The following is a 26,370-nucleotide window of genomic DNA, read 5'->3' on the forward strand; positions in this document are numbered from 1 at the left end:
CACCCAGATGTGGATTGTGGGGGAACACCATCGGGATGTGTCCGGTGTCCACAGCACCAAGGAAGGGACAGCAGGAAAATCAGAGTTATAATAGAGTTCTCCTAGGTTTCACTGACTTCTGGAAGCCAGTATTAGTAATCCTGACATTTCTTTGCCTTTCCTAGCAGCTTTAGCTGGCATTACGTAGGCTACATATCAGTGTGAGCTTTCACAATCATCATCCTGGAGATATGGCTGGAAGACAACTCACTTCTGAGTGCCGAAGCTTTGGGCTGTCTGCAAATGAGAGAGCTGTAGTTCAGCATTGTTTCACTTCCGAACGTGAACATCACAGACACAAACGTTTATGTCGTCATCTAATTTTATAAAACACAACTCTAAAATTAGGGACCAGGCAAGAGGGGTAGATGCTTGTTCTGCAAGCTTCTTATTGTTGATACACATGCTTGTAATTTGCCGTTTGAGAGGTGTGCCTTACTAGCACATGTTCTGCAGCATAAAACATAGCTAGGGACATATCTGAGTAATGGTAATTACATGCTGAAGTGTATGCTCACTAAACCACACTCTCTCCGCTGCCACTTTTCACTGGGCATGATGGAGAATTACTATGCTCTGAACTCTCTCAGACCCTGCAGACAAGCCAAAGAGATTTCTAACCTTCATTTCTGTGAAGAATTAGATGAGTTCTCAGCTGAGTAATTTTGCAAGTTTCCAGCAAACCACGCTTCCACTTCGCAGCTGGTACGATCATTCTGAGGTAAAAGACAAGGTTATTTTATTACAGTTCTCTTTTACATGTAGTTGTGTTTGCGGGGGAAGTGGAGGCTGGGATCCACAGATCTCGAGTCCGTAGGTGTTCCTCTCCAAAATGTCATATCTTTCTCAGTGTTGGAGAACACTCTTTGTTCTCTTTCCACTCAATGAACAGCCTCAGTGGCGATGTTGTGTGCACAACTGCCAGATTTCATCCAGGAGATACCTCCACTGGGACAGCAGCGCCACAGTACATGTGGTAGCTTGCAATTGATTGTAAAACGCTCACAGCAGGAAAGGAAACAAAGGCTGGATTTCTTTTCCTCTAAACATTAATTTGTCACGCATTTATATAACTAAGCCAAAACAGAAAAATAGTGTCTACCTATCCATATATGCAATTGTGTCAAATGCCATTGTGCATATAAAACCCAATAATCTCATGAAATTGGTTTTCTGCTCTATGAACACCTTTGTCCAAATGCACTTTTTTTTTTTTTTTCCTCTGTGGCTACTATCAAAGAGCCACACAAGCAATGAAACAGTGGTGTTTTAACACTTCTGCTTCTCTTAGAACCTTGGTTTAGCTATCTGGTATCTCTGAATTTGCCTCTTCATGACTTTAGGTTTGCTTTGCCTCTGCTACTTCAGGCAAATGTAAAGAGATATGTTAAAAGCACACTTAATTACTCAGGAAGGTTCACAGCTCTTGCAGCAAAAAGGGTTTGCTTCCCTATTTGTAAGTGCATGCCTATGCACACACTATTATGCCACATATGCACATACATACTTATGCAATGAGCTATGCACACAGATTTTGATTTAATGCAGGCGCACTTGCTGCCCTGCCTTGTTAACATCAGAGGAATGTCTTGAGCCTCTTTCAAGTTGTTGTTCACAATCCACATGCCTTCAGCCTCAGGTGCTAAGTCCTAGGGCTTCAGGACACCCTGCAGCAGTCTGCAGGGCTTAAATATTCAGGCGGGAGACAGAGAGTACAAATTCTAGGCAGGTTGTTGATTCGTAGGTCTTTCTGGCATCCTTGACTACTAAAAAATATCCCACCTCCATACCGAAGCAGATTACTTCCCTGATTTGGACAACAACAACAACGTTCCCAGAACTCAGCCGTCTAACTGAACGTTTATTGAATTGTTTCCCACTGCAAGCTAACAAACACTTTCTTGGAAGAAACATCATCAGCTATCTTTCAGAGAGCATATAATAAAAGATCTGGATAATGTCTGCTATAACTTCTCTCCTAGAGGTCTTTAGCCAATTTTTACAGATAAAGGAAATGAGTTGTTCCAGCTGTCAATAGACAGGTTTCCTGAATTAAAAAAATGATGTACATTTCTTCCCACCTTCTGAAATTACTCTCTTGAACGAGGATTTATTCAGCATTTAGTAGCTGTTTAATTTTCTGATGTTGTGCAATGCCTAGAACATTTTTGCCTTGGACCTTGATGGAGTATTTCCTCACTTCAGGAGTACCCTTTTGTCAGAGCAGATTGCTGAAGAGCTGACCGTGCACATACACCCTCCCTAGCACGAGCGAGGTTTGTACGGAGCAGCCCCTTGCAGAAGACACCACAGTAATTTAGCATCAGTCATGGTAGAGATTTTAGCAATTTTTAGCACCATGTCAGAGAATGGTTCAATGACTACGCATAAAATCTTAGCTGCTAGAAAAGACACAAAACTAGATTTGTACTTGCGTTTCTTTTTTGGGGATCAAGGCTTGCTAAAATTACTGAGGTGGTATTTCAGATTTCTTTTCCAGCCTGGGAGCTTACTATATGTGAGCAGAGACAGTGATGTTCTATCTATAGTAGCTGCCTTGTGCTGCTTTTTGCCACCAGCACAGTAACGATACTTCATTTTCCCACCAAGCATTCTTCCAGCACCCTCTCACCCCAAAAATAAAACTTACTGCTGCCTGCTAAACCGCTCAGGCTTTGCAGTAGCTGCATGCCCTTTATTTGCTTTCCTTCTGGGCTGTTTCTGGCCATGTAAAACCAGCATTGCACAGTTGAAGACTAAATGGGGAAGAGCTCAAGGAGTTAATAGAAAAGACGGGCACCCCACCAACTCACATCCATACCACCTGTGGTCAGACCAGTGCGGTCAGGCACCTTGGCTGGTATTTCATACCTCCAGATGATGGCCCAGCTCACAGCAGGCAGCCACCTTGATCCACCCCCTGCCTCTGCAGGCCCCGTTCTGGGGAGCAGGAGCGTGGCAGCTGCTGGTGCGGGGGACGGAGGAAGGGGACTTCTGGCAGCAGCCATCGCTGTCCTGTCACTGCTGGCTGCAACAGCAAGGGCCGAGGGTGTGCTCTTGGCCTTGTCTCTTGCTCTCACTGTGGCAGGAACAAGCCCAGGCCTTTGTCCAGCTGCATGGAAGATGCACGATGTTGGGAGTGACTGCTCTGAGGAGCCCATGAACAGAGGGGATGGCAACACATCCATCCATGGAGTACCTAATTCGCTCACAGCCTCTTAAAGTCCTACTGACCATCACATCCTCCTCCTTTCAAAAGATCCCTTCTAGCCCTTTTCCCTCTCCTGTTCCAAAACATAACCCCCTACCAATTCAAGATTAGATTTTCTTTTGCCTGCTTTGCCGAGAAACCTCCGGCCAGCTCTGTGAAAACAGTGCTATTTACTCTAAGCTCACAGAGGCCTAATTATCCAGCCACGACGAAGTGAGCACTCAGTCTGGGTGTGAACAGGGTCAGGGCTCAGACAGAAGTGAATTTACTTGCTTCTCCAGTCCCACCAGCAGGTGCCTGTTGTCCCAAGATATTGTTCCTTGTCCCAAGATGCAACCCTAGAACATTCGGTGTTTCATTTTCTGGAATTATGTATGTCCAGCCTCCTTTTTTTTTCTGTTTATTTAAACATTAAATGTTTCTTTAAACATTTCCATATTTAATTCTGGTTATTAATATGTGTTTCTCCAGTAATCACTTACAGATTTTCATAATCACCTATTTTTAAGACACTTTCTTGAGCCTGCTAGGAATTATCCCCTGTGGTAGGCGCCCCTCACCTTGTTCATGGCAAGACAGCCAGGCAGAGCACACACGGTCAAGGCACCAGGAATGCTCTTCCCAGCTTGGTGGTGTCAGCACACGCCTTGAGAGGAAACACGTGCAGTGCCACATGCCTAGTGTTAGCACATATTTCCACAGCACAGGAGGGCAAAACAGGTTCACGAAGCAGTGACCTGGTGGATAAAATAGTGGGATGCAGAGACTGAAAGAATGACACATTTTTAAGGCAGCTTTTCAGAAGCCACAAAGTGCAAAATCAGCAAGTTTGTAAGCATAGGACCTCATGTTTAATCAGAGGCAAAGTTTTACATACCTTCTGCATGGGAAGAAATCCAACATGACTGACTTTAGGACAAGATTTGCTTACAGAATCGCCACAGCTTACGCCAGCAACTGCTCTGTATGCATCCACAGCCTCACATGAGACAAAATATACCACGTGCAGCAATTTATGGAGCCCAAATCCCACATTGTGGAGGAGACCAAGCAGCGGTGTAGCAGCCTTACCTCCCTTGAAGAGCGAGGCCTGGCAAGGGCCTGCTGCTTAAGGCCTGGCAAGGGCAAAGCCTTCCCAAGTGCTCCCCATTTCAACACAGGCTCGAGGTTAGCCGCAACGGCAGCAGAGGGTTAGCGGGGTCCAGGAGCCTCCCTGGAACAGAAAACAACCACGGCTAGAAAAGGGTCGCGAGGGATGGAGCAAGAGCGGAACAAGTGTTTTTGGACAGGCATCGCAGCTCAGCCTCAGCACCAGGCCTCCCTGGGCATTGCTGGCAGAGGGGACACCCGCTTCGGCCACTGGTACCAGCTGCATTGGGCGAGGAGCCACTGTTGGAAGAGCACGGCTGAGCAAAGGGAGCCCAGCAGAGCTTGGAAGCTCACCCCAGGCATGCACAGAGCTGGGGATCTCAGCAGGACTGGGAAAAAATTTCCTGCCAGAGACACAGGACAGAGCAGACCTTAGAGGGTAACATTTCACAAGCGCCAGATCTATTTTCCCACAGAACTGCTTTCCAGCAGATTCACATTTCTGTCTCCAGTATTCATTTCGCATAGCGTTAAGCTTTTTAAAACAATAGTTACCATCTTGAAATGCAGGGTTTTGCAAGAGTGCGATTGTGCAGCCTGGCCCTGCTCATAACACGCACCGAGGTCACAGAAACCAGGAGGCGAACAAGGCCAGCACCCCTGCAGCCGAAACTGGAGTCACTGCTTCCCCCGGCTCTCCTGGCAGGCAATTACCACCTCTCAACAGAGTTAATTGCAAACAGATTTGGCATGTAGGCAACACTGATTTGATTTAGTGAAACAACCAGTATACAGCCAGAGATGGCTCTAGAATTTCTCATTTTGTGCATCTTAGTCTGTTTTCCTGTATATTCTGTGCCACAAAGAAATTACAGCTAACTGTAAGGGTTCAGCATGTTGAGCGATGAGAGAGAAACGAAAAACCAGGACAATCCATTGGTCAGATGCTACCACCTTGGTGGGCAGGTGGAAGAACTGTATGATATATGACATAATAAATGTGTTACGTGTCCCGACTAGCCGCTAGAGCTGCTGCTGGCTAATAAAGCATAGGATGTGATCGAGCCCTTTTTCCGTGGTTGCAAGTAATCTAACCCTAAGTGGACTGCCTCACACCTAGTAAGAGGCAAGCTCATGCTGATCCTTCTACTTCAGCGGAAATTGCTACTTGGGTCCCTGCCTTCTGCCCAGTCTGTGGAGAAAACTACAGACGAGCATCATCTCCAAGACTGCTTTATTTCTGCTGGATGTATTAAACTGGCCCAACATGGTCAAAAATTACTGTGGAAGGACAGACACATACAGTACGGCTGTGCACCAACATCAGCCTCATTTCCCTAAGAAAGGAAGCTACAGAAACAGAAATTTTCAGTGGTATTTTCTTAAAGCAGACTCTACATATATGAAATTACCAAGGTCACAGTATACTGGGAGCAAAGAATCTCAAAATCAGCATCCCTGGAGCCAGATAACCCAAGCCCTGCTCCTTGCTACAACACAAACTTCCAGAGGTCTCTTCGAGATGGCACCGAGTCTGTGCCTTAGTTTCTGCGTTTCAGTAATGGAGCAAATATGTCTTTACATCAGAATGGCAGCATTTGTACTAAGGTCAGTCCTGCTGTCAGGAGGAAGTATCAGGGACACGTAGAGCACGGCTGATTCATTTTCCAGCAGCTAACGATGTGGTAGATCCACTTTAGCAATCAGGTACATTATCTCATTTTCATTTTCCAGCTCAAAGCGTAGCGCAAATTGCGGGGTGTTACTTTGGAGAGGCAGTAACCACTTACGAGGAAGAGGGAAAAAAAAAAAAAAGTGTGTGTGTCATCTTATGTTTAACACAGGAAGGGAAACAAAACTGTGGCCACATCTGAACTGGGAAGGAGCAGATCTTTAGAGCAGAGGAGTTGGTGCCAAGGATTGAGTCTATACTGCATACTTTTGGGGTAAAGGAGTGGAAAAGAGAGGAAAAAGGCTTTATTCATAACAACTTACAGTTTAGTCCCGTGAAGCGAACACCCATTAGTGGTCAGAGCCTGTTACGTGAGCTTTTGAAGAGCATCTTTCAGCTTAGTTTCATTCAAAAGGAATCCAGGTCAGGGACTGAGACAACTCTGTGATACGAACCAAAACACACCAAGCGAGGATGGTCAGGAGACTCACTTCAAAAGCATGCTCCTAACCTGAACCATGGCATCAATGCTGGTCCCGGCACGATGTGGGATGAGCTGCTGTTTGGCTCTGAGCTTAACACGAGGCAGGTCTGAAATAAGCCATGTGCACTCCTGATTTAGCAACGCACTGAGCATCTCTCTCAGAGGATGTTTTTTATTTGACAGTAGGTCCTGATTTATTTTTTTTTCCAGCTCCCTGGAAATCACACATTAAGTGTGAAGAAAGAAGCATGATAAATAAGACTTTGTATTTCCCTTAGCAAAGCTGCATATTTCCCTTAATGAAGCCAGAAAAAGAGAACAGCACTGAGTCCGACAAAACTCAGTCTTACAGGTTGGCAAAAAACAAGATTTACCAGATTACAGCTAACAAAGTTGCAAGAAATTTAAAATAGTAAAGTCTGGTAGCTACACGAGTGAGAAGAAAGAGAAGGAAAACAGCAATAGTCCCTGTGGATCATCCACTGAACGTTTTGCTTCACTTTTGTTAGGATAATGTTTTATGTCAAGCAAACAAGCAGAAAAGTATCTAATAAAAACTGGAACAGGACAATATAATTTATGATTTTTCAAGAGAAAATTATTTTCTATATTTACCATAAAAGAGGAAAGACTTGGGAAGTTAAATTGCATGCTCAGTTGCAAAACTTTTTTGTTTGTTTTTAGTATACATACAATATACAAGCAATGGAACGGAAAAGGAAGAACTAAACCATTAAAAGGTTGGTTTAGTCAACTGAATTATTTCCTGTTCTTTGGTCATCCCTCATCCTTACAGTTAAGAAAGCTTGGTTCTGTGTATGTGACTTTTCTCTTTGCCTTATCACCTGAAGGTTAAGAGGATAATTGTATATGTATGAAGGATAAAGAAGTGCTGAAACTATTAAAGGATCAAGCATACAAAGCTGAAAATATTGAACGGGAATTAAGTTAATCAGTATTGGAAGACTGGAGTTCCAAATAGACTTCTAAAGAGAAATTTGGCAAGGAACTTACAACTTGATAAATCTTCAGGAGATGTGACGGAAGGAACCCTTTGAACTTCAGAGAGGAACCAGCATTTCTTACAGCCTCGTGAGAGACATGGTTTCCATTAACATCACAGCCTTACACTTCTGGCAGGCACTTGCAGGGGTCAGAAAGTAATTCTCTTTTCCTCCTGTGTGCATAACAACATCTTCGTCCATAACTATGTCCACTCCCATCAACTCTGTCTCCCATTTCTTTTCTGAGTGTCAGAGAGCAACAGCAAGGTAAGTTTTTTGGGGGTGGTAGTGGTGGTAAGGGATTCTTGTTTTCCACTGTGCATGGTGTATGGCCCTCTGAATATTATGTGGGGGGAAAAAAAAACACAAATACATTGCTTTTGGCAGAGTAATATCCCATATGCTTGGCCTTTTTTGCCCTCTTTCTGTGCTGCTTTGTACTATGAATCTTGGTCTTTCACTGACAGCCAGCATATATTACTGACAACAAGCATTTTGTATGGGTATAGAGCTAGGGTGGCCAGCACCACTCCTAGACGAAACATTTAGGATCATCTGCAACTGCAGAGGGATGAATAACAACATGAATGATCCTTTCTGGTTTTCCCCTTTCCTAATGAAGAGAATCTATATTCAACTCATTAAGCCATCTGTGAAACAAGCGTGTTATTGTGAAAGCTCTGGATCAGCTTTTCTCATCCAGATCATCATTTTTGTGATGTTTGTTACTGACCAGGCCTAAAACTAAAGTTTCGGCTCTCTGAAATGAAGTGTACAATGTCTTTAAGGATAGGATTACGACAACTGTGCCTATACAGACCTTTTGAAATTATGATGGCAATGCTCTTCAAAGTCCTCCATTCTTTATTTCCTCTTAAGAAGGATCTTCTCATAGAGTACTCCACGGCTGAGAACACAATTTCTCTACTTTTTTTTTTTTTTTTCAAATGGTGCAAGCAATAGGGAAGACACTTCACAAGCCTGAATAAAATCAGTTTGTTCAACTTTCTTGAAAAAGTGTGTCTGTTGTTCATTTATAACAAAATCTGGCAAGTTACTAATATGCTATAAGCTAATACTACCATTTTCATGGAGTTAATAGCATGACTAACTGCATTTTCTAGCAACTGGCTTAGATAATTTCTACAGATATATAGAAATTGTGTCATTCAATTTAAACCTTTTCCTCACCACTACCAATTACCAGAACTTCAAGGTTTGGGTGGATCACCATTTCACAGTAAGAAAGAGAATTAAACATTGAATTTTGCTTTAGGTATAATTCCTAATGATGTGACAACTGAAGTCTAAAGCTGCAGCATTGACATTTAATTATTCATACTCAACGCAAAAAGACTTACCAACCAGTATTGAGTAACCCTAAAGAAAACAGATGTATAGACTCAGACAGGTGTTCTCCAAAACATTTTAATATAATCTGCATTTGGAGCCTAAAGGGAGTATGAGCAGAGAAATATGGTTGTTACTCCTTTTTAACATTACTGTTAAAGTTAAATTACTTAACGTAAAAAATTAACTGCAATATTTCCATACATGGAGCTAGCCCTGCACAGGAAATTTGTGGTAGAATGGAACACAAACAAAATTAGTTAAAACCAAACGAACAGTAACTTTTCATTCTGCCCTCACTGAGGGTTCAACAATAAGGACAGTCTAGTAGGTCTCCCATTAATTTCCTCAAAATTATTTTGAAACATTAAATACCACTTGACTTTATTGCAGTCACAAAAGATTGAAATTAGTGTTAATTCTATGTAGTCATACTTGTGAACATTTTAGAGCATAGCATGCATTTCACTCCGTATATTTCAAAGCGTGAGGAAGCTCTTTCAACAGTAGTTATATCTTGCCACTGTCACCTTGCAGTTGATATAAAAGTGAGGAGAGGCACGTTTTTCCTAGAAAGGTTTTTATCATTTTTTAAATACATTTGTAAGGATTTTGCTATGGCATCCTATTCCTTTTTTTAAAGTGACTGGGTTTTTTGTTTAGTGTTTTGTAAAAATGGAAAGAGTTAAATTTTAACCAGTTGCAAAACATTTGTTAAAAGAGAACTTTTTGAGAACTACAGAAATGTACAAAATTACTTCATATCCAGGGACTGCTGTGAAGTATATATGGAAAAAGAGCCACACTGTTGCCTTGCATTTCAGAAAGTGCCATTACCTCACACTTAACAAACAGAACAGATACAGCAGGCAACTCGAACCTTGTTACCAGAGTAAGTGATAAAAAAACAGAAAGAGAACTCTAGGATTTGGTAGGAACAGCATTTATTTTTTATTAGAGTACTCTTCATCTACCTGGCTGAAGTATTTCAGTTGAAGTCCAAGATGATTGGACAAAAAATGAGTATTTTTATCCCCATACCCTCCTTCCAATCCCCAAATGCACCTTAAGAGGTCTCAACAAGCAAGGAGGTATCATTGTATTTAGGGAACCACACTTGTAAACTGTTTAATCAATTTTAAAACCTGTTTCACCTCTGCAGGCCATACAATTTTTTCCACAGTGTTCTCATTGTGTTTATGTGTTGGTAGCTCAGAAAAAGCGCGTTTCATCACAGAAAAGCCCAAACACAAAGAAAAGAAAGTTAAAAATATGACAAAGATTATTTGTGTTCTGAGTGCTTTTTAGTTCCTTGTCCTGACCACAGTGAGTTCAGCTAGCAGTACCACTGTATTTAACATCAGCATGTTTCACTGGAAACATCTTAACGGCCACCTCTGAACAAGTAACAAGAGTAAAAGTAAAACAAACAAAAAAATCTGGTCCATCAAACTTATCTACTACTGAACTGGAGACAATACCGGGCTGAAACAAGGCCTGTGGGGGCAAATCTGTTACTACCCATTAGCACTGGCCACAGTGGCACAGGCATCTCAGACAGGCGCTGCTGTCCTGACCCACCCTCCCAAACAGCAAATCCTGAACTAATCCCCCAGCATATTACCCAACACAGGCTCTGTCCTGGTTTCTATTAAAATGAAGTAAAAAGTTAGAGAGTAACATAAGCATACGGGGCTATGGAAATGGAATTAAATGCATGAACTCATCCACCTGGAGACCTAAGTCTGAGCATCTGACAAAACCGCCACTTTCAAGAGTTCAGCAAACAGCCTCAACACTGTGAAAAAATAACTTCTGAATGGATGTGATACACCTCAAGATTGATGCATGCTGGTAGATACTTAGACAGAACTACATACAATAAATCAGTACTTCTATTATGTGTTAGTTGTTAGAAGAAAAGCAAAAAGTTAACAGAATAGGCCCTCCCCGTAAGACTTAACAATTTTCACTAGATTTATGTATTTTTAATAGTGATATGCTTTCTCCTGAAAATGTTTTCCATTCAAAGATTTGCTAACAATTAACAATTTTTAGGTTATATTTCTGGACTCAATGTCCAAGTAACTAATTTTAAAGAGGATATTAGACAGTGATAATGACAGAAATTTAAACTAAAACCACTAAGGAGCAAACAGATTCCAGAGTATAAAGCTCTGAAGATCTAAAAATTCCTTTTTCTTTGACCTATGGAAAGAAGTATTTTTGTGAACTGCTTTAATGTGGGCCATTTCTACTGTGGCATGATTTCTTAATTACCCCTGCTTACAAAGTAATAGAGAAGCATAGGAAATTAGAAAACAAGGAATATAAAAATCAAACTACTGTTCTTACAAATGACAACATAGGTGGCATGTTTTAATTGTAAGGAATCAGAAAAATCCAGCCAATTGAATAGAAATTTATGGCTGCGTATTTGCAAGAGAAACAAACAGGATTTCCTCGTTCTCAGAATTTCTTATGATGTACACATGGCATGGGACACACATGTGAAAGATGCTTCAAAATACAGTCTGAAAGTGGCAATACAGCATCAGCACTTTCAACATAGCTTTGTTTAAAACCATCCCAGTATGTTCCTCAAGAACGGCTAAACTAATAGGAACACTAATCGGAACCCTGAAACAGCCAAAAAACAAGGAACAGCAAGAAACAATTCTCAGATGCACTCAAGATATATTCCTCCTCAACCTAATTCACAGAAGACAAAAATGTTCCAACATCAAATTAGAAATAAAAATTGAAAATGGCCCTCCTATAACAGCTTCACCTTTATCTAATTAATTTGGCTTTTAAATATATAAAACTGACAAAAGCCTAAACAAACTTGCTGAATTTCTGGAGCACGAAATCCATAGATACGCTTACTACCTACCATTGAGATGACACCTCAAGTCAACAATATCCAATATGCTAGGCCACTAACCTTGCAAGTAAACTGTATTCTACTCAACAGAACTGAATTTGACTTTAAGACATTTGCAGGGCTAATGTGCCATTATATATTCTGCTATTAATCAACAGTAAAGTGCTGAATTGTATGAATTACCTGAATCGCACTCACATTTATGATCTTCAGTTATAGATTTCTTATCAAGTCAAAAGAGCCCTTTCTGTTGTAAAAGCTAAGCTGTTGTGCAAATATTATAAAAATAGGTACTTTAATCAGGAGCTATATACACAACAGAACTTCAGGTTTTCTTTAAGTACAGCTGACACAGTAGAGACGTAAAATCCATGCAAATATTTATAAAGATATTTAAAAATGAAGAAAAAGGGACACTTCTATAGAACTTCCAATACCCTGGCGTACAGCCACTTACTATGTTATAATTATATTAGATGATGTCTAGATCTGGACTGAAAAGCATCATGCCACCAACATGCTTTAGTTTCTTTTGTAGCTAAAGTTGATTTGTAAATTCAAAATACAGCATACGTTTGATCTACTTCTCATTAAAGTGTATCATTAAGTTTGAGGTTTAACTCTGAGCAAACTTCACATCTAGTCACATAACCAGCACAAGCAAGACATTAGTGCATAGGGGAAGGTGTCAGTTGTACATAGCGAGGACTCTTCCCCTAACTGCACGATGCAACAGAATGATTTTCAGATTTAAAATTCAAGTGGATTACCAAGAGAAAAAGGGATTTTCTTCTCCCAAATTTAGTACAAATTTCCAGAGGATCAAGAGGAAAGCAACCTCAGTAACAGCACTCAAAAAAGTCAAACCCAAGTTTGGAGAACTGGTAAGTAGCTCCAAAATTTGTCATGCTATGAAGACAGCATTCTCAAAAAGAGGTCCAAACAAACTGCAAAACGAAACTGACATTTAGGTCAAAATTGGCCAACTGCTGCATAGAAATATGCTCACACACAACAGTCATGATTAAGCCAGTGCATAGAGAAGATAAAAGCACTTATGGTAGTTGCAAATGTTAACAAGTCCATCCAACTTCAACAGTTTAGCAATGAGTCCATAGAAAAAGAATAGAGTAGAGTAGAAATGCTCAAGCAAAACCAAAAAAAGATGACCTTCCAACTGTATAAAATCCACAGAACAGTTATAGTATAAAGACATCAGTGGAAAATACTCAACTCAGTCCCAAACACCCAACAGGCAAATAAGACCAGAATAGACAAGCCTTTGGCAGACAATTTTAAGAGTCTAAATATGGCATTACATTTCTAATTAACCCACAAAATATATTATATGGCATATATTAAATACTGGGTAACCAACTCTGCAGATCTGATGCTAACAACACTTTAGCCAATGAAAGCAAGATGGAGCAAGCTAAGGGAACGCTGGTGTACCACAACAGTGCTCAAGGAAAACACAGTCACCAAATCGTGCTTCAAAAACAGTACTCTGGGGCTCCGTGCTATCATCTGTGGAGCAAAACAAAGTCCTCTAGTTTTTCAGGGATGTGGCCTGTGTAGTATATGTTATGATTTGCTATAACACGAGCAGCCAGACACTGCAACGTAGTATGATTTATGGGCTGGATTAAATTTTTTGCTATCTCCTTCTCATCCAGTAAATCACTGGCAGTTTGTTTATGTGAGTTTGTGGCATCGAAGTGTGAACCTGACTTGATGAGAATATTCATGATGTCTGGATGGTTGTTCAGTGCAGCAATGTGTAACGGACTGTTGTTATCAGAGTCTCTGACATTTACATCAGCACCACATTCCACCAGGATAGCAGTAACTTGTAGAGAAGGGAATTTACAGACTGGGTAGCGACCCACACATGTAGTATTATTGTCAACAGCAAGGTGAAGCGGACTGAAGTTATTTTTCCCTCTAGGCTGAAGCTTAAGAAACTTGTAAATAGTCTGTTTCTTAAAATACTCCTGTTCTGAGCTGCAAGGTACTTTCTCCAACAAGCAGATTAAATGCAAAATAATGGACAGGGCTTTGTTCAACTGTATTGGATCAGGAGGACACTGGGTTTGTTTCATGGCCCGCTCTATTTCTAGAACGCTTTTGCACAGTATGCCCATCAGATCATCAAATGTAACAGTAGTGCCCAGTAGGCCTTTTGCCCTATCCTGCAGCATGAAGGAGAAAAGCTCAGCAAATGACAGCAAACTGCTGGCCGTCATAGGGCTCAGCGGATCTAAATTGTTCTGCTGCATGTCCAAAGCGTATTTCCATAAGTTGATGCAACGCTTAAAGTTTCCAGAGTCTGCATAGACAGCACCTCTGTATCTAATATAGTAGGATGTATCTGGGTGAGAAGGGCCAAGAATACGTTCTCTAATCAATAGTGCCTGCATTCTCATTTCGTCAGGGTCTGCAATAAGATTTTCTAGCTCTTCTGAGCTATTCACCTCTTTAGCATAATCATAGGCCATAATTAGTGTTTGTGGCACAGGTTTGCTCAGGATATTAGTCCTGTCACTGTATCTCATCTCCATAGCTCGCTTCCAGTATTTCAAAGCACCAAGCAGATCTCTCTTTTTGTCCACAAACGTTGCTCCTAGAAGTTCCAGAGCATTTATGCATTCAGCCTTACTGGTCTGTACGTGCTGGGTCAGAAAGTCCACAATATTCGTGTGGCCTGTCACACTAGCTGACAGCAAGGGAGTCATTCCATAACCATCCTTTTCCATTTTAGCACAATACTTGAGAAGCATCTTCATTATCTCCAAACTTCCAGATTCTGCACAATCGTGTAATGCGGTGTTTCCTAGCAAGAGAAAAAAAATCAATTACACAAACAATTAAATTATAGCCTAAATCCAGCCACGTTAAGAGTTAAAAAAAGTGCTTTGACATCTACAGACTATGAAAGGCTTAAATGAAAAGTTAAAATATTTAAGATTGACTAAAATACCAAGGCTACAAGGCAGTTAAACAGACAAAAATGTTTGATATTATTGCCTGAAAGATTTAAACAGCTCTTAAGATCCTTTTTGTCTCATTATTCCAAAAAAAAATAAAAAAAGAGTAAAAACAGAGTAAAAACAGAATCCTCCCTTACATATGAGATTTTTTTAATCTGCTTTCAAATATGAAACAGAAACCTAAGCTTGCTAATCTCCATGTTGTTGTATTTTCCCTTCTCCCCTCATCAAATTTCCTTCCTCCATATCTCCAGACATAATTAAAAATATGATCTGCATGAAAATTAAAGCTGGGCTAACTCAACAAGAAGAAAAAAAATGTCTTCAGCACAACATGCAGCCATCTATCTTGTGTCTTATCATTTACATTCAGATTACTCTTCGTAAGCCTGTCATTGCATATTCTCTAATTTAAAGGCACTCCAGTACTAACACTGTGTTGAGATTTCTTGCAAGCACTAAAGCCACTTCATTGAAAATCACGTACACAGCAAATTAGAAAGAAAACATCGGGCACAACAGTTAAATATTTAGCTATTATGATTCAAATAGATGAAAATTTTGCTCCGTTTCAAATATGAGCACTTCACTGGAAGAGAAGAGAAGAAGATGGATGACAAGCTCTCCCAGTCCTCTCCCAACATAAAGCCTCACGCCACTGATTGTTCTTGAACCACACAATTGAAACCCACCTTGTTCTTTATACATATTATATGTACTACAGATTCGGGCTTACGAACTTTTCAACCTCCCACTAAATCAACAAGAAATAATTAACAGAAGGCTTGTGTAACTACCCACCACCCCCTCCATTAATTTTTCTTATATCATCAGCACTGCAAAATCCCAGTTAACCGGTTATCAGACCATCCATTTCTGTTGCACTGCCAGCAAGTTTCTATATTCTCAAATGAGACCTTACCCAAAGGCTGTCTGTCCATTTATAGTCATCAGCTTTTGCCTTTAAAAACTGAAAGAAAGGTTTGCTAAAACTTCTGTATTTGCATTTTTGGCAGGCTTTTTTATGCCGACAGTGATTTGCAGTGAGCTTTGCTGTTTCTAGATCTACAACAGAACTATAGCAAGTTAGGAAATAAATTCTTGAAATCTTCAGCCAATGTTTGGGAAAGTTTGTAGTTGTAGATACATAACTTACTAATCTGAACAGCTTAGTTTACCTTCATAGATATCTTTTTCTTTTCCTGGGATCTGATCTCTACAATGTGCAATTCATTCTTCTTATTACCCAGCCAATGAAACAAATTAAAAGCATGTCTGAAATCTGTCTGAAGAGCTGAACGCTGTATGTAGACAAACTAAATGGAGTATTACCTCCATTCTGCTTTCCACTGGCACATCTTTCTGCTGTCTTAAATACAATAAATTCAAATACAGAACATTTGAAGTTGGTACATGTATGTCTCTATATATAAGAAAAAAGATTCATAGTTATGAAATACATTTCAGAAGTAGTTATCTTCCTTTCCCATTTCAATTCTAGGAACCTCCTGTAGATCTATACAAATAATGTTAACATCTTCTAGTTTTCTAGTATGTGACTTCGGAGGCCCCCCCCCCTTTTTTTTTTTTTCCTAACAGGACACAGTAAGAGGATATGAAGTTGAAGTATGAAGAAAAATCCCACAAAAGCAAAATTGAGAAGTATCTGCTCAAGCCATGATGATTGTCCTCTAAATTCACAAGCAGAACCAGATACTTTAGATTCACAATGTGAACTTGTATTCTGTCTTTTGAGTTACAGCTTCCTGTGTAGTAGTCCGCTTTTATCTGTTGATATGCCCCCAAGACAAGAAAATATTTACTGAACACTTTTTTGACAAGTCATGGATGGGTAAAAAGCAGGAGGGTGTGACTGAGGTCCTAGTGGGGGAACCGAGGCCAAGGTCTGTGTACCCATTAGAACACTTTAATCTAAACATACTTCTGCTATCCACAAAAACTTTCTCAAAGCTTTACATGTAAATCAGTCTGCTGCTTTTTCCTCTGACTGGTTTGTGTACCATCTGAGGAAGGACTAACAGCACATTTTAAGACCTCTTTGTTGCTCCCATTCGCAGTAACTATAACAGTGAAAAGGAGGAACAGTAGCTATTCAAGACAATCTTGATTCAAACACACCAGATACTTTACCTGCCACACTAATCAAACCCATACAAAAGATGTGCAAATTGCTATTTTCAAAAGCTGAAATTTAATAGTTTTTTTGCAGTTATAGCAGAAAGACAACTACAGACATATTTTATCAATCAACCAGTATTAACTGCTAGTTCCAAACAAAACAAACAAAAAACCCAACAAACAAAAGAAAATATCGTATTTCATACAGTGAACTTAACTTGCAAAATACTATTTTCCTGATAAATTTTGCAATAGCTGCCAATTATTTTACTATCACTTCTTAAAAAGTAAACAGAGGATGACACCCAACACAAAGTGGCACCTGAAATTATCTATTAGATCAAGACTCATGAAACTAAATTCAGGTCATACAGCGGCAAGTGATTTTCAAATGTTAATACCTTAGGCAATTATTGTCAGTAATGGAGAGTGTTAAGTCAGTACTGGTTTGCTCACACTACAGCCTCTACCAAGACTAATAAAGATTTCAACCACAAGAACAGATTTTTTCCAAATTCAGATAGATTAAAAGTTTGGCACGTGTAGTTTATCAAATGTAATCCCCTCTCTCTGTACCTCTATACCTCAATATTGACAGGCATGAGACCTTTAAATTCCCAAGATGGAATGAAGTCACAAGCAGACAAACACACAAGAGGAACTTGCCAAAATACACACGTTATGCAATTCTTCTTGCTGTGCTGGGGAAATCCAGTTAAAACGCAACTACAGCACCCAAACTGCTGCTCCCTGGGCTGTCGGCACTTCTGAGCTTTGTGATGGCAGCAAAACCAGACAGGTCTGGGTGCCAGCTGCGCCGCCAGCTAATACGGCCGTTTCAAGGTGTGTTCAAGTCCACATCCCATCCTTCACAGCAGAGCTCCAAAACACTGGAATTGGCACCCGTTTTCTACCTTCAGGTCAACATTTTTAGGAAATTAAAAAAAGTCGTAACACAGAAGTATGTTAAAGACTAATCAGGCAAAATGCTAGAGCATCACTGGAGTTCTTACAATTGCTTCAACTATTAATACACTTTGCTGGCTTTGACAATTGAATCCATGGTAGCTATTCATACCACACATTGCAGATCCATCACCATATAATGCTGCTCTTGAAACTCTTATCAGTTGCCAGACTTATATGTTATGACACATTAATACTGCAAAAACCCACACACATTAAGCTTAGCCATTGTCTGGGTAAATTCAGGCCCAAACCAACAACTTAGTATGTCACTAACTTACAGCGCAGCCTTGCAGGACATGTGGGAGTATGCCTAGAACCCCAAGAACTTCATTACTCTTTCCAATCAGACTGTCCTTCATTAAAAAGATAAATTAATTTCTTAGTATTACAACTGACTTAAACAGTAGTTACTGACAGCGTTATCAGAATTAGGGTAATTTTTTCTAGCTACTTACACTGCAGTAGCCCTTGGAGACCAGAGCTACTTCTAACAATGTGCAGACTGAAAAAGGAAGACCATCACCACTAATTTTTAGCCGCTGCACCTCACTTACTTTGACTGGATGGTGTAAATACAGCAGTAGGAAGGAAACACTGCAGTACTTGAGAGATGCTGCAGTGGCCTTAAAGATATTACTTCTATGTTCCAGATACTGCCCAGGAGTTGAACAGTTCAAATAAATTAACCATTATTATGAATTTAAAAATTTCATCCATTTCAGAAGCCAATCGGTCTAACTTTTGTAATGTATCTACTGCTGTATTAAAAAGGAAAAAGATTGAAAATAAGAAAGTTATTTGAAAGTCATTCTCTGATAAGCATTTTTCTAAGGGACAAATAACTTGAATTTGACCATCATCTTTGTTATGTGGCTTTGTTGTGGGTTTTCTTTATTGTTGTTTGTTGCTTTTTAATTGTGCATGAATAATTCAAAAAAGAATTACTTAAATTTTGTTAAACTATTTTCCATTCTGAAATAATCTGCAGGAATTTGATCACATATAGAAGACTGAGCCTTTCATGCTGCTTAATAATCAGCATCATTCTTGCACAGGAATGAAATTGGACTGGCAATGTTACAGTAGGCATGGTACTTCTCTGCTAGGAATTGAATGCCAGGATACTGCATTGCTAATACTGCTTACAAGCTGTTTCTATCTGTATTAAAAAAAACACTATTCACATTACCTAATAACTTCCTCTAATTAAGAGGAGCAACAAAATGAAAAGGAATAACCATCACCTTCAGCTCTCCCAAATCTTGCAAGAGCAGATAAGGAAAAAAGTTACGGTCAGTTGACACCATAGCTGCACATTTCATTCCTTCGTTATAGTCCTTCTTTAAAAGTATTATGAACATTACACAATCATTACTATGTATCCCAGATTTAATTACCTAATTTTCCAGTATTACAAAAAGCTAATTGGGGTGGGGACTCAAATTTACAACGAGGTTGTGTCTTTGTTTCAAAACAAATAATTCCCTAAACAGACTGGTAGCTTGTGACACAGCAATTACACAAAGTGATTTGACTTGATTTGCAAACAATATCAAGTACCTCCACTTCTTTATTATGTTTTTAATATATATAATATTACTTCCTTATTTAATAAATAAATAAATAATGCCTGATCAGATTTCTGGGTAGTAAAAATTTATTATCAGTCTGATTTCATATCTGGGATCTGTTCCTGAAAATAAACACTGAGCTGTTCAACATCAAATAGAAGAGAAAAAAGATTTGATTTGAGTGACTGACCAGTGTGTAAAGCTAGTCAGATACATCTATTTTAGCAGCCTTGCAGATAAAATTAATCACTCTTTTAAAAGTGTAGCTGTTCACGTAACACTGATTTTCAACACAGTACTGGAAGCAATTAAATCCTTCAGCAGCTGTACTTTTGTTTTTTTCATATGTATTGATACATACATACAAATATGGACAGTGCACAAGAAATCCCTTATACATCTTTACATTCAGTAAGCATAACAAAGAAAAGCTAAAGGTATGTCTTCCCTTTATGAAGAAATCAAGTAAAAATTGCAAAGCACTGCTAACCTCAGCAAGCTTTAATCTACTTTCCATGTTCTGTAAAAGAATAATTGCTCCCCTTGCTCACAAAATTATTTCAGGATAACTTGTATTATTAAGATTAACAACACAAAGCTCATTTTTAACCGTTTAATTTCAACATAATCTCCTTTTTAGTTGAAATAAAAAAGACTTTTGTTTAAACCGTTTCCTTATTTAATCTTATTTACAGACATTTTTACTGAAGTTATTTCACATACCATCACACACAAAATATCCACAAAATGCAGTGCACTGTGTCATGCAATATTAACCAAAAAAGGAAAAAAAAAACCAACCAAAATAATAACGAAAAAAAAAGCACATGACACTTTTAGAGCAAGGCTTTTACTCACAGGGGAAAAAAAAAAAAAAAGAGATCTCCTTGCTTAGCTTTTGTTTCCCCAAAAAATGAATCTTGGCAAGTATACAAGACAAAAAAAAACAAAACTCAGAAGAGAACAAACCTGTCAGACTCCTTAATGTTTACTGCAAGGGAAAATTAATTATTTTTAAGGCGTACTAAACCACTCTGATCGTAGAGCAAAAAGTGGGAATCTACCTAATCCCTGTATTTCTTAGCCTAATTCTGTAAAAGATTTTCTCCTTCTCAAGAGGTTTGAGCATTATGCTTTCCAGTCTCCCACACGAACAATAACATGGAAACAGCAGTAGCCCTTGTCACAGCACCGCTGCGTGTATAACCTTGATAAACTACCTGCAGTGACTGAGGTCCGTACGCTTCTGTAGTTCCCAAACTGAACAAGCAAAGCGAACAAGCCTCATCCTTCATGCTATGTTATAAAGCTATTCTAATATACGCTATATATGCTAATATGTGCTATATGTAGTATAACTTAGCAAGATTTTGAATTGCAGTGTTATTTTGCATTTTCGGAAGGCATGCTTTCCTCCAACTGCTACAGTACGGTAGTATGGAGGACCATAAATGACAAAGAAACTGTGCTTTCGACTGAGCATTCCTGTGCAGATCTCAAGAGGATCCTAAAGGAATGCCTCATCCAGCAGTTCTTACAGCATTTTCTAATACTTTGGAGGGTCAAAAACTAGTCTTTTGGCTAGCAGATGTGTCTGCTAACAACAGGAGGGGGACTGGGTTAGCGAAGACCATCAGTAAAATACAGGAATATGATGCTGAAGACAGAGACCACATTCCAAGCGGCTGAGCAATGGAAAGAGTTACAAGCCATGTTCAGAAAAAAAACCACCTCCCTCCCTTTCAAGTAGATACTCTGGGAAAAGAGTCCTTATTCCCTGTGCCATTAAGACCATCCAGGCTATCGGTGCTTGTGTACCTATCTATTATTCAACTTGTTAATTGCAGAAAAGAAAGGAACAAATCTACATTATTGCAGCAGGCCTGGAAGAGGAGGATAAAGAATAATGCAGATTATCAAAACATGCATAGCCAACATTCATAATGCAAGACCTATGTACTTTTGACTCCAGACAAAACACACAAGATCTCTTTAAAATGGTCTGCAAGCAAAATAATTTTTTGGGGCAATTACAAAATACTTTGACTTAAATATAAAATCCAGTTCTGACAAACACAACCCCATGTATATCATCAAGAAAGCCCAAATCTGTTGTCTGAAGACATGGCCAAGACTGCTACCACCTGAATTACAACAGTAAGCATTTTTCTCCCTGTGCTGACCTGCTGGCCTCAAGACGACTGTGCGCAGAAACATCAGTGAAGCTCTGTACTGAGCAAACCAGAGGACTTTTCCTAACACGGTAAGCCAGCACTGAACTTACAGATTGCTGGCAAGATTTGCCATGCAGGCGAACAGAAAACCGCACGCAGCCAAAACGCAGAAGGTTCCCTCCTCACCCACGAGGGTCACCTCTAGGGTTCCACCTCCTCAGGAGAAAAACCTCAGGTTTCTGCTACTGTAGTATTTATTAGTCGTGTTGTCCCTCCTTTTAAGAGCAACTTAAGAGCTTTAAGAACTTTAGGATGTACTAGTTTTTTTTTTATTTCTTAATAATAATTAGCTGTTTTAGACATTATTTTATACCATTAAAACTTGTTAAGATTTGTTATTTTTAGTTTATAGCTTCTCCAAACAGGAATAACATCTCTGAGAAGCCTCTGAATTAGGAAGATTAAGCTGAATTAACTCACTTGGGAAGTGTTGCTTTGGCTGTTTTTGCTTTTACAAAAAATAAGAAAAATAAAAGATACCTGCATATATATTTATTATTTCCCACAGTGCTAATAGGAAAAAACTACCCTTCTTAACCCACTTATGACTTTTCCCCCCCTTGCTTATGTGGTTTGTGTAACCTATTTTTTTTTCTTAATCTTTAGTTTTCATTTTTGTTGCCTACATTCTTCACAGAACTTTCGGGCAACTGTGAGAGTCAGATCTGCACAAAAGCAGATCAAAGCCAACAAAATGCTCATATTTTAAATACCAAACTACAGCCCATTTTTCCCAGTACTGCACTTACATACCCCAAACAACCTGCTACCACCTTCTTCAACACCATCTCCTGAAAGACTGTGCCAGACCTACACCTCACCTCACTGTAGCCTGTTATCTGACTCAGACTCAAGTCTTTACGAAAACTCTAATCATACCCTAGACGTACTTGTGCACTTCCCCAACTCTCCTTCAAGAGCCTTTGCGTTCTGAATTTCAGTAGTCCTAAACACTGTTGCAGGATTTTACCCGTATTTTAGAATTAGAATTTCACTACGTTTTTCAACTGATCTTTTACACCCTGCCTCAGCAGTCATCCAGATTTTTAGCAATCTTTGACCATACCCATTTTTTCATCTGAATGTATTTTGAAGTTTCCCTGGAACTACTAACATAAACATCTTTATATCTTTCCCAGCCCTAGCACTTCCCCGTTCTGAAAATGTGAATAAAATCCTATCTTAGAATATCAAATTCCAGTGTAAAAAACACAATGGATGGCTCAAACTCTTTCCTGGTTTTGAGAATAACTGTAAAACAATCTGTAATTATCTCCCACAACAGCACTTTTCCAAACCTACCTCTATGAAAGCTGCATAGCTTTGTTCCTATGAAGAGCTTTGTAATTCTAATTGCTGAAAAATTTCTACTACGTAAAACTTTTACTTCTTTCACAGAAAAAGGCTTCCCCCCGTGAATGGCCCAGGAAAGAGCCTGTCTAAAGTTCAGATACAGGGACTGCAACAAGTTTTCCTACTCTAAAGCAGACCACTCAAGTTCTCTTTACCTCCCTACTACACCACCCCTATGCTTTGTCTATTCTTTAACGAACAGCCAGAAGAAGCAAAAAATGAAAATAACACAGAGACTTAGAGGTGGAATATGATAACGTAGAATAAATCCTGATGGAAATACTCATTTTGAAACTAACAGCTACTGAGCATTTTTTGCAAACCAAAGTTCAGAAGGTGAGCTGTTGAGCCTCAGCCACCACAACACCCATACTGCTGTAAAATTTAAGGCTACCCAGTTTGGCTCAGTTCTTTGTCTTTCCGCAGCTGACATTCACTTTCAGGTTTTACACTAGTTACTTTCTCTCTTCCTCTACATTGTCACTGCTTATTAAATAAGTTCAGAGATCAGACAGGCTTAAGATGTTGAAAAGAAGTATGCTCCTGTCACGTGAGAGAGGATTTCCAAACACAAAAAGGCAGACCATACCTGACCAATAGGTATTATTTACACACAACCATATGTGCGCTCTGCAGTTCAAAATATAAAATGAATTTTAATTATCTAAAACATATCCAATCCAACTTCTTTATTTTTAATCAGTAAGGATCGAGTATACCATGGGAATTTTTGGTTATGGGCTCAAAATGTGAGTCACACCAGAAACTAAAAGAACCATAGAGAGGAAGGAATTAAGATAACAAAGAAACTGAGAGCAATAAGAAAATCCTTAGGAAAGCACAGCTGCCTTTCAGTTTTTAAGCAAAGAAGCAAAAAAAATTAATGCAGTAGAAAAGTAAATAAGAAGGACAAGTAAATTAAAGCCTACTCTACTGACACAAAATGAAGGGAAAAAAGAGCCACAGATTTTTTTTCCTGTTACATCAGACACTTAACAGCTCTGTTCTACCCATACCTATCATATGAAGGAATATATTTAAAAAAAGATGCACATTTTATGCTTAGCTTGTTATTCCACGAACCCTGTCTAGAAAAATGACATTTTTGTCCTATCACAAGTCCATGATTCATAAGCAAACTTAAATCCTTACAAAGGAAGATTTATTTTGCTCTGCCCACCTCTATGACAAATTGGTAGTTTATCTTGATTTACATTAACCCCGCATATCTGATGATTTGCTGAAAGAAAGCAGCTTTTTCAAAGAGATCACCCTCACATTTGGCATTTAACAGTATCATATAATAATTTAGACACAAAGTAAATTTTGATATAAATTAACTGTATATTATCCTGTTACACATATAATTTAGCCTTAAACAGACAAAGTATTATACTACAGTAAGGTGTATTAACAGATTAGTAACATATATAAAAAAAAATAAACTGCTGAAACACAATCCTGCCTCAGCGAGTTAAAAATTAACTGTAACCTGAAATACTTGGCATGTTTTTTAGGCCAGTATCACATTCACATAAGAGTCCGAGATGTTAAAAAAAAAAAAAGTGGTTAAACCAAGGAGCCCACATACTTACAATCACAACAAAGTGAGAGAAATTGTCACTTTGACAGTATAATTGCAAAACAGGGGCAGAGACACGTCCTTTGTGATCTGTGCAATCCTGGAAGTCCTTCTGTTGTAGTCATAGTCACCTGAAGCCTCATTTCTTTAATCCTAATACATGTTTTTGTTTTGACATGGAAGAAGGGCCCAAAAGGATTCAAGAATTTGAAGGGAGAGGTGGGTGAAGAGCAAACTAGTTATTCATTTCCAAAGTAGAAAATATTTTTTCTTTTTTATGCGTCTTTCCCCATTATAGCCTTAGTGGCATAGGCCAGTTTTAAATACAGCTTGTTTGTTTTAAGAAACCGCACGAAAACAAGAATATATGCTTGTATATTGGACTGTATTACAACATAAACATACAAATGTTTACACAGCAAAAGTTTATTAGCTTTTCCCATGTTCGCATGACTTTTTAAGAATTTGAAGCCTAAAATTAATCAATTTAGAAAGAAGTTACAGTCAGTGTTAACAAGGAAGTATGCTGAAAAAAACAGTAAAAACATGGCTAAATACACTTCATCTCTTACTCATCCACATGATGAGACTAGAAGAATATTTTTGGGTCCTCACAGCCTCCTAAAGGAGGAGGAGGAGTTCTACCCCTTTTTGCCACAAAATATAACAATTAACTTACCTTACCTGAAAATAAAGCAATTAACTTACCTTTAACACTTTTTCTGTTAACATCAGCGCCTTTTTCAAGCAGATACTGAGCAATTTCTTTGTGGCCTTTGTAGCACGAAATCATCAAGCATGTATGCCCGTGGCGGTTCGACACCTCCAGGTCTGCTTTGTGCTCCACCAGGTACTTCACTATCTCCAGGTGGCCGTCGAAGCAGGCAGCTCGGAGCGGGGTCGAGTTCGTCAGGGTCGTGTTGTTGACAGAAGCACCGTGGTCTAGCAGGCACTGAACCACCTTCAGGTGGCCGGCAGCCGACGCTGCCCACAGCGGCGGGGCTCCCTCGATGGTCTCGCCATCGAAGTTGACCGACCCGCCGACCTCTATGGACGCGGCGCAGTGCTCCAGCAGGTACTCCACCATCTCAAGGTGACCGTAGCGGGCCGCCATCAGCAGCGGCGTGGCCCCGTTGGTCTTCTCCGACACCAGCACGGCCACCTCCTCCCTCGTTTTGCTCGCCAGCAGCTTGGAGAGGAGCCGCAGCTTGCCATCGCGAGCTGCGTTGAACACGGCGGTCTTCAGATCCATCTAGCCTGCGCCCCTCGGCTCCGAGCCCGGCGACCAAGGAGCCTACTGGCGGCACGCCCGCCGCCCGCCGCCTCCTCTCGGACGGGACATGGGGGGGGGGGGGGCTCCGCGCCGGCCCCCAGCGGCCTGCCGACGACCTGCGGAGCACACAGACGAGTCGCGACGGCCGAGTCGCGACCACCAACGCCTCCCTCTCCCCCCCCCACGGCGGGACCCCCGCGATGCGCCCCTAGATGGCGGCGGGGAGACGCGGGACCTGCAACCTCCGGCTCCCCCCGGCTCCCGGCTGCCGCCCGCGCGCAGGATCCCTCCCCGCCTGGCCCCACCGGGTCCCGCCGAGCCTCGTGAGGAGCCCCCAGGGCCGCCGTTACCTCCCCGCGGCGCCGCCGCCCGCCTCACAGCCCAGCGCCCGCCGCCCCCCGCCGGCCCGCCATGACAGCCCGACCGCCAGCCGCGGGTCTGCCAGCGGGCGCGCCGCAGCCCGGGGGAGGGGGGGAGCTAGGCCGCTGCAGCCAATGAGAGAGAGGCGCGGGCGCCCGCCAGC

General features: G+C 40.3%; 1 protein-coding gene across 1 annotated transcript; it reads right to left on the reverse strand.

Annotated features, from left to right (window-relative positions):
* Positions 1-8,911: 8,911 nt before the first annotated feature.
* FEM1C (fem-1 homolog C) lies at positions 8,912-26,344 on the reverse strand. Its single transcript, XM_080573961.1, has 3 exons — positions 26,198-26,344; positions 25,283-25,963; positions 8,912-14,569 (listed from the first exon to the last, which is right to left on the reverse strand). Exons 2-3 carry the CDS (start codon positions 25,824-25,826, stop codon positions 13,260-13,262), a joined length of 1,854 nt encoding a protein of 617 aa, XP_080430087.1. The 5' UTR covers positions 25,827-25,963; positions 26,198-26,344; the 3' UTR covers positions 8,912-13,259.
* Between the last annotated feature and the right edge of the window lie 26 nt (positions 26,345-26,370).

This window comes from Anser brachyrhynchus (genome assembly GCF_964034855.1).
Source record: "Anser brachyrhynchus genome assembly, chromosome: Z".
NCBI classification, from domain to species: Eukaryota; Metazoa; Chordata; class Aves; order Anseriformes; family Anatidae; genus Anser; species Anser brachyrhynchus.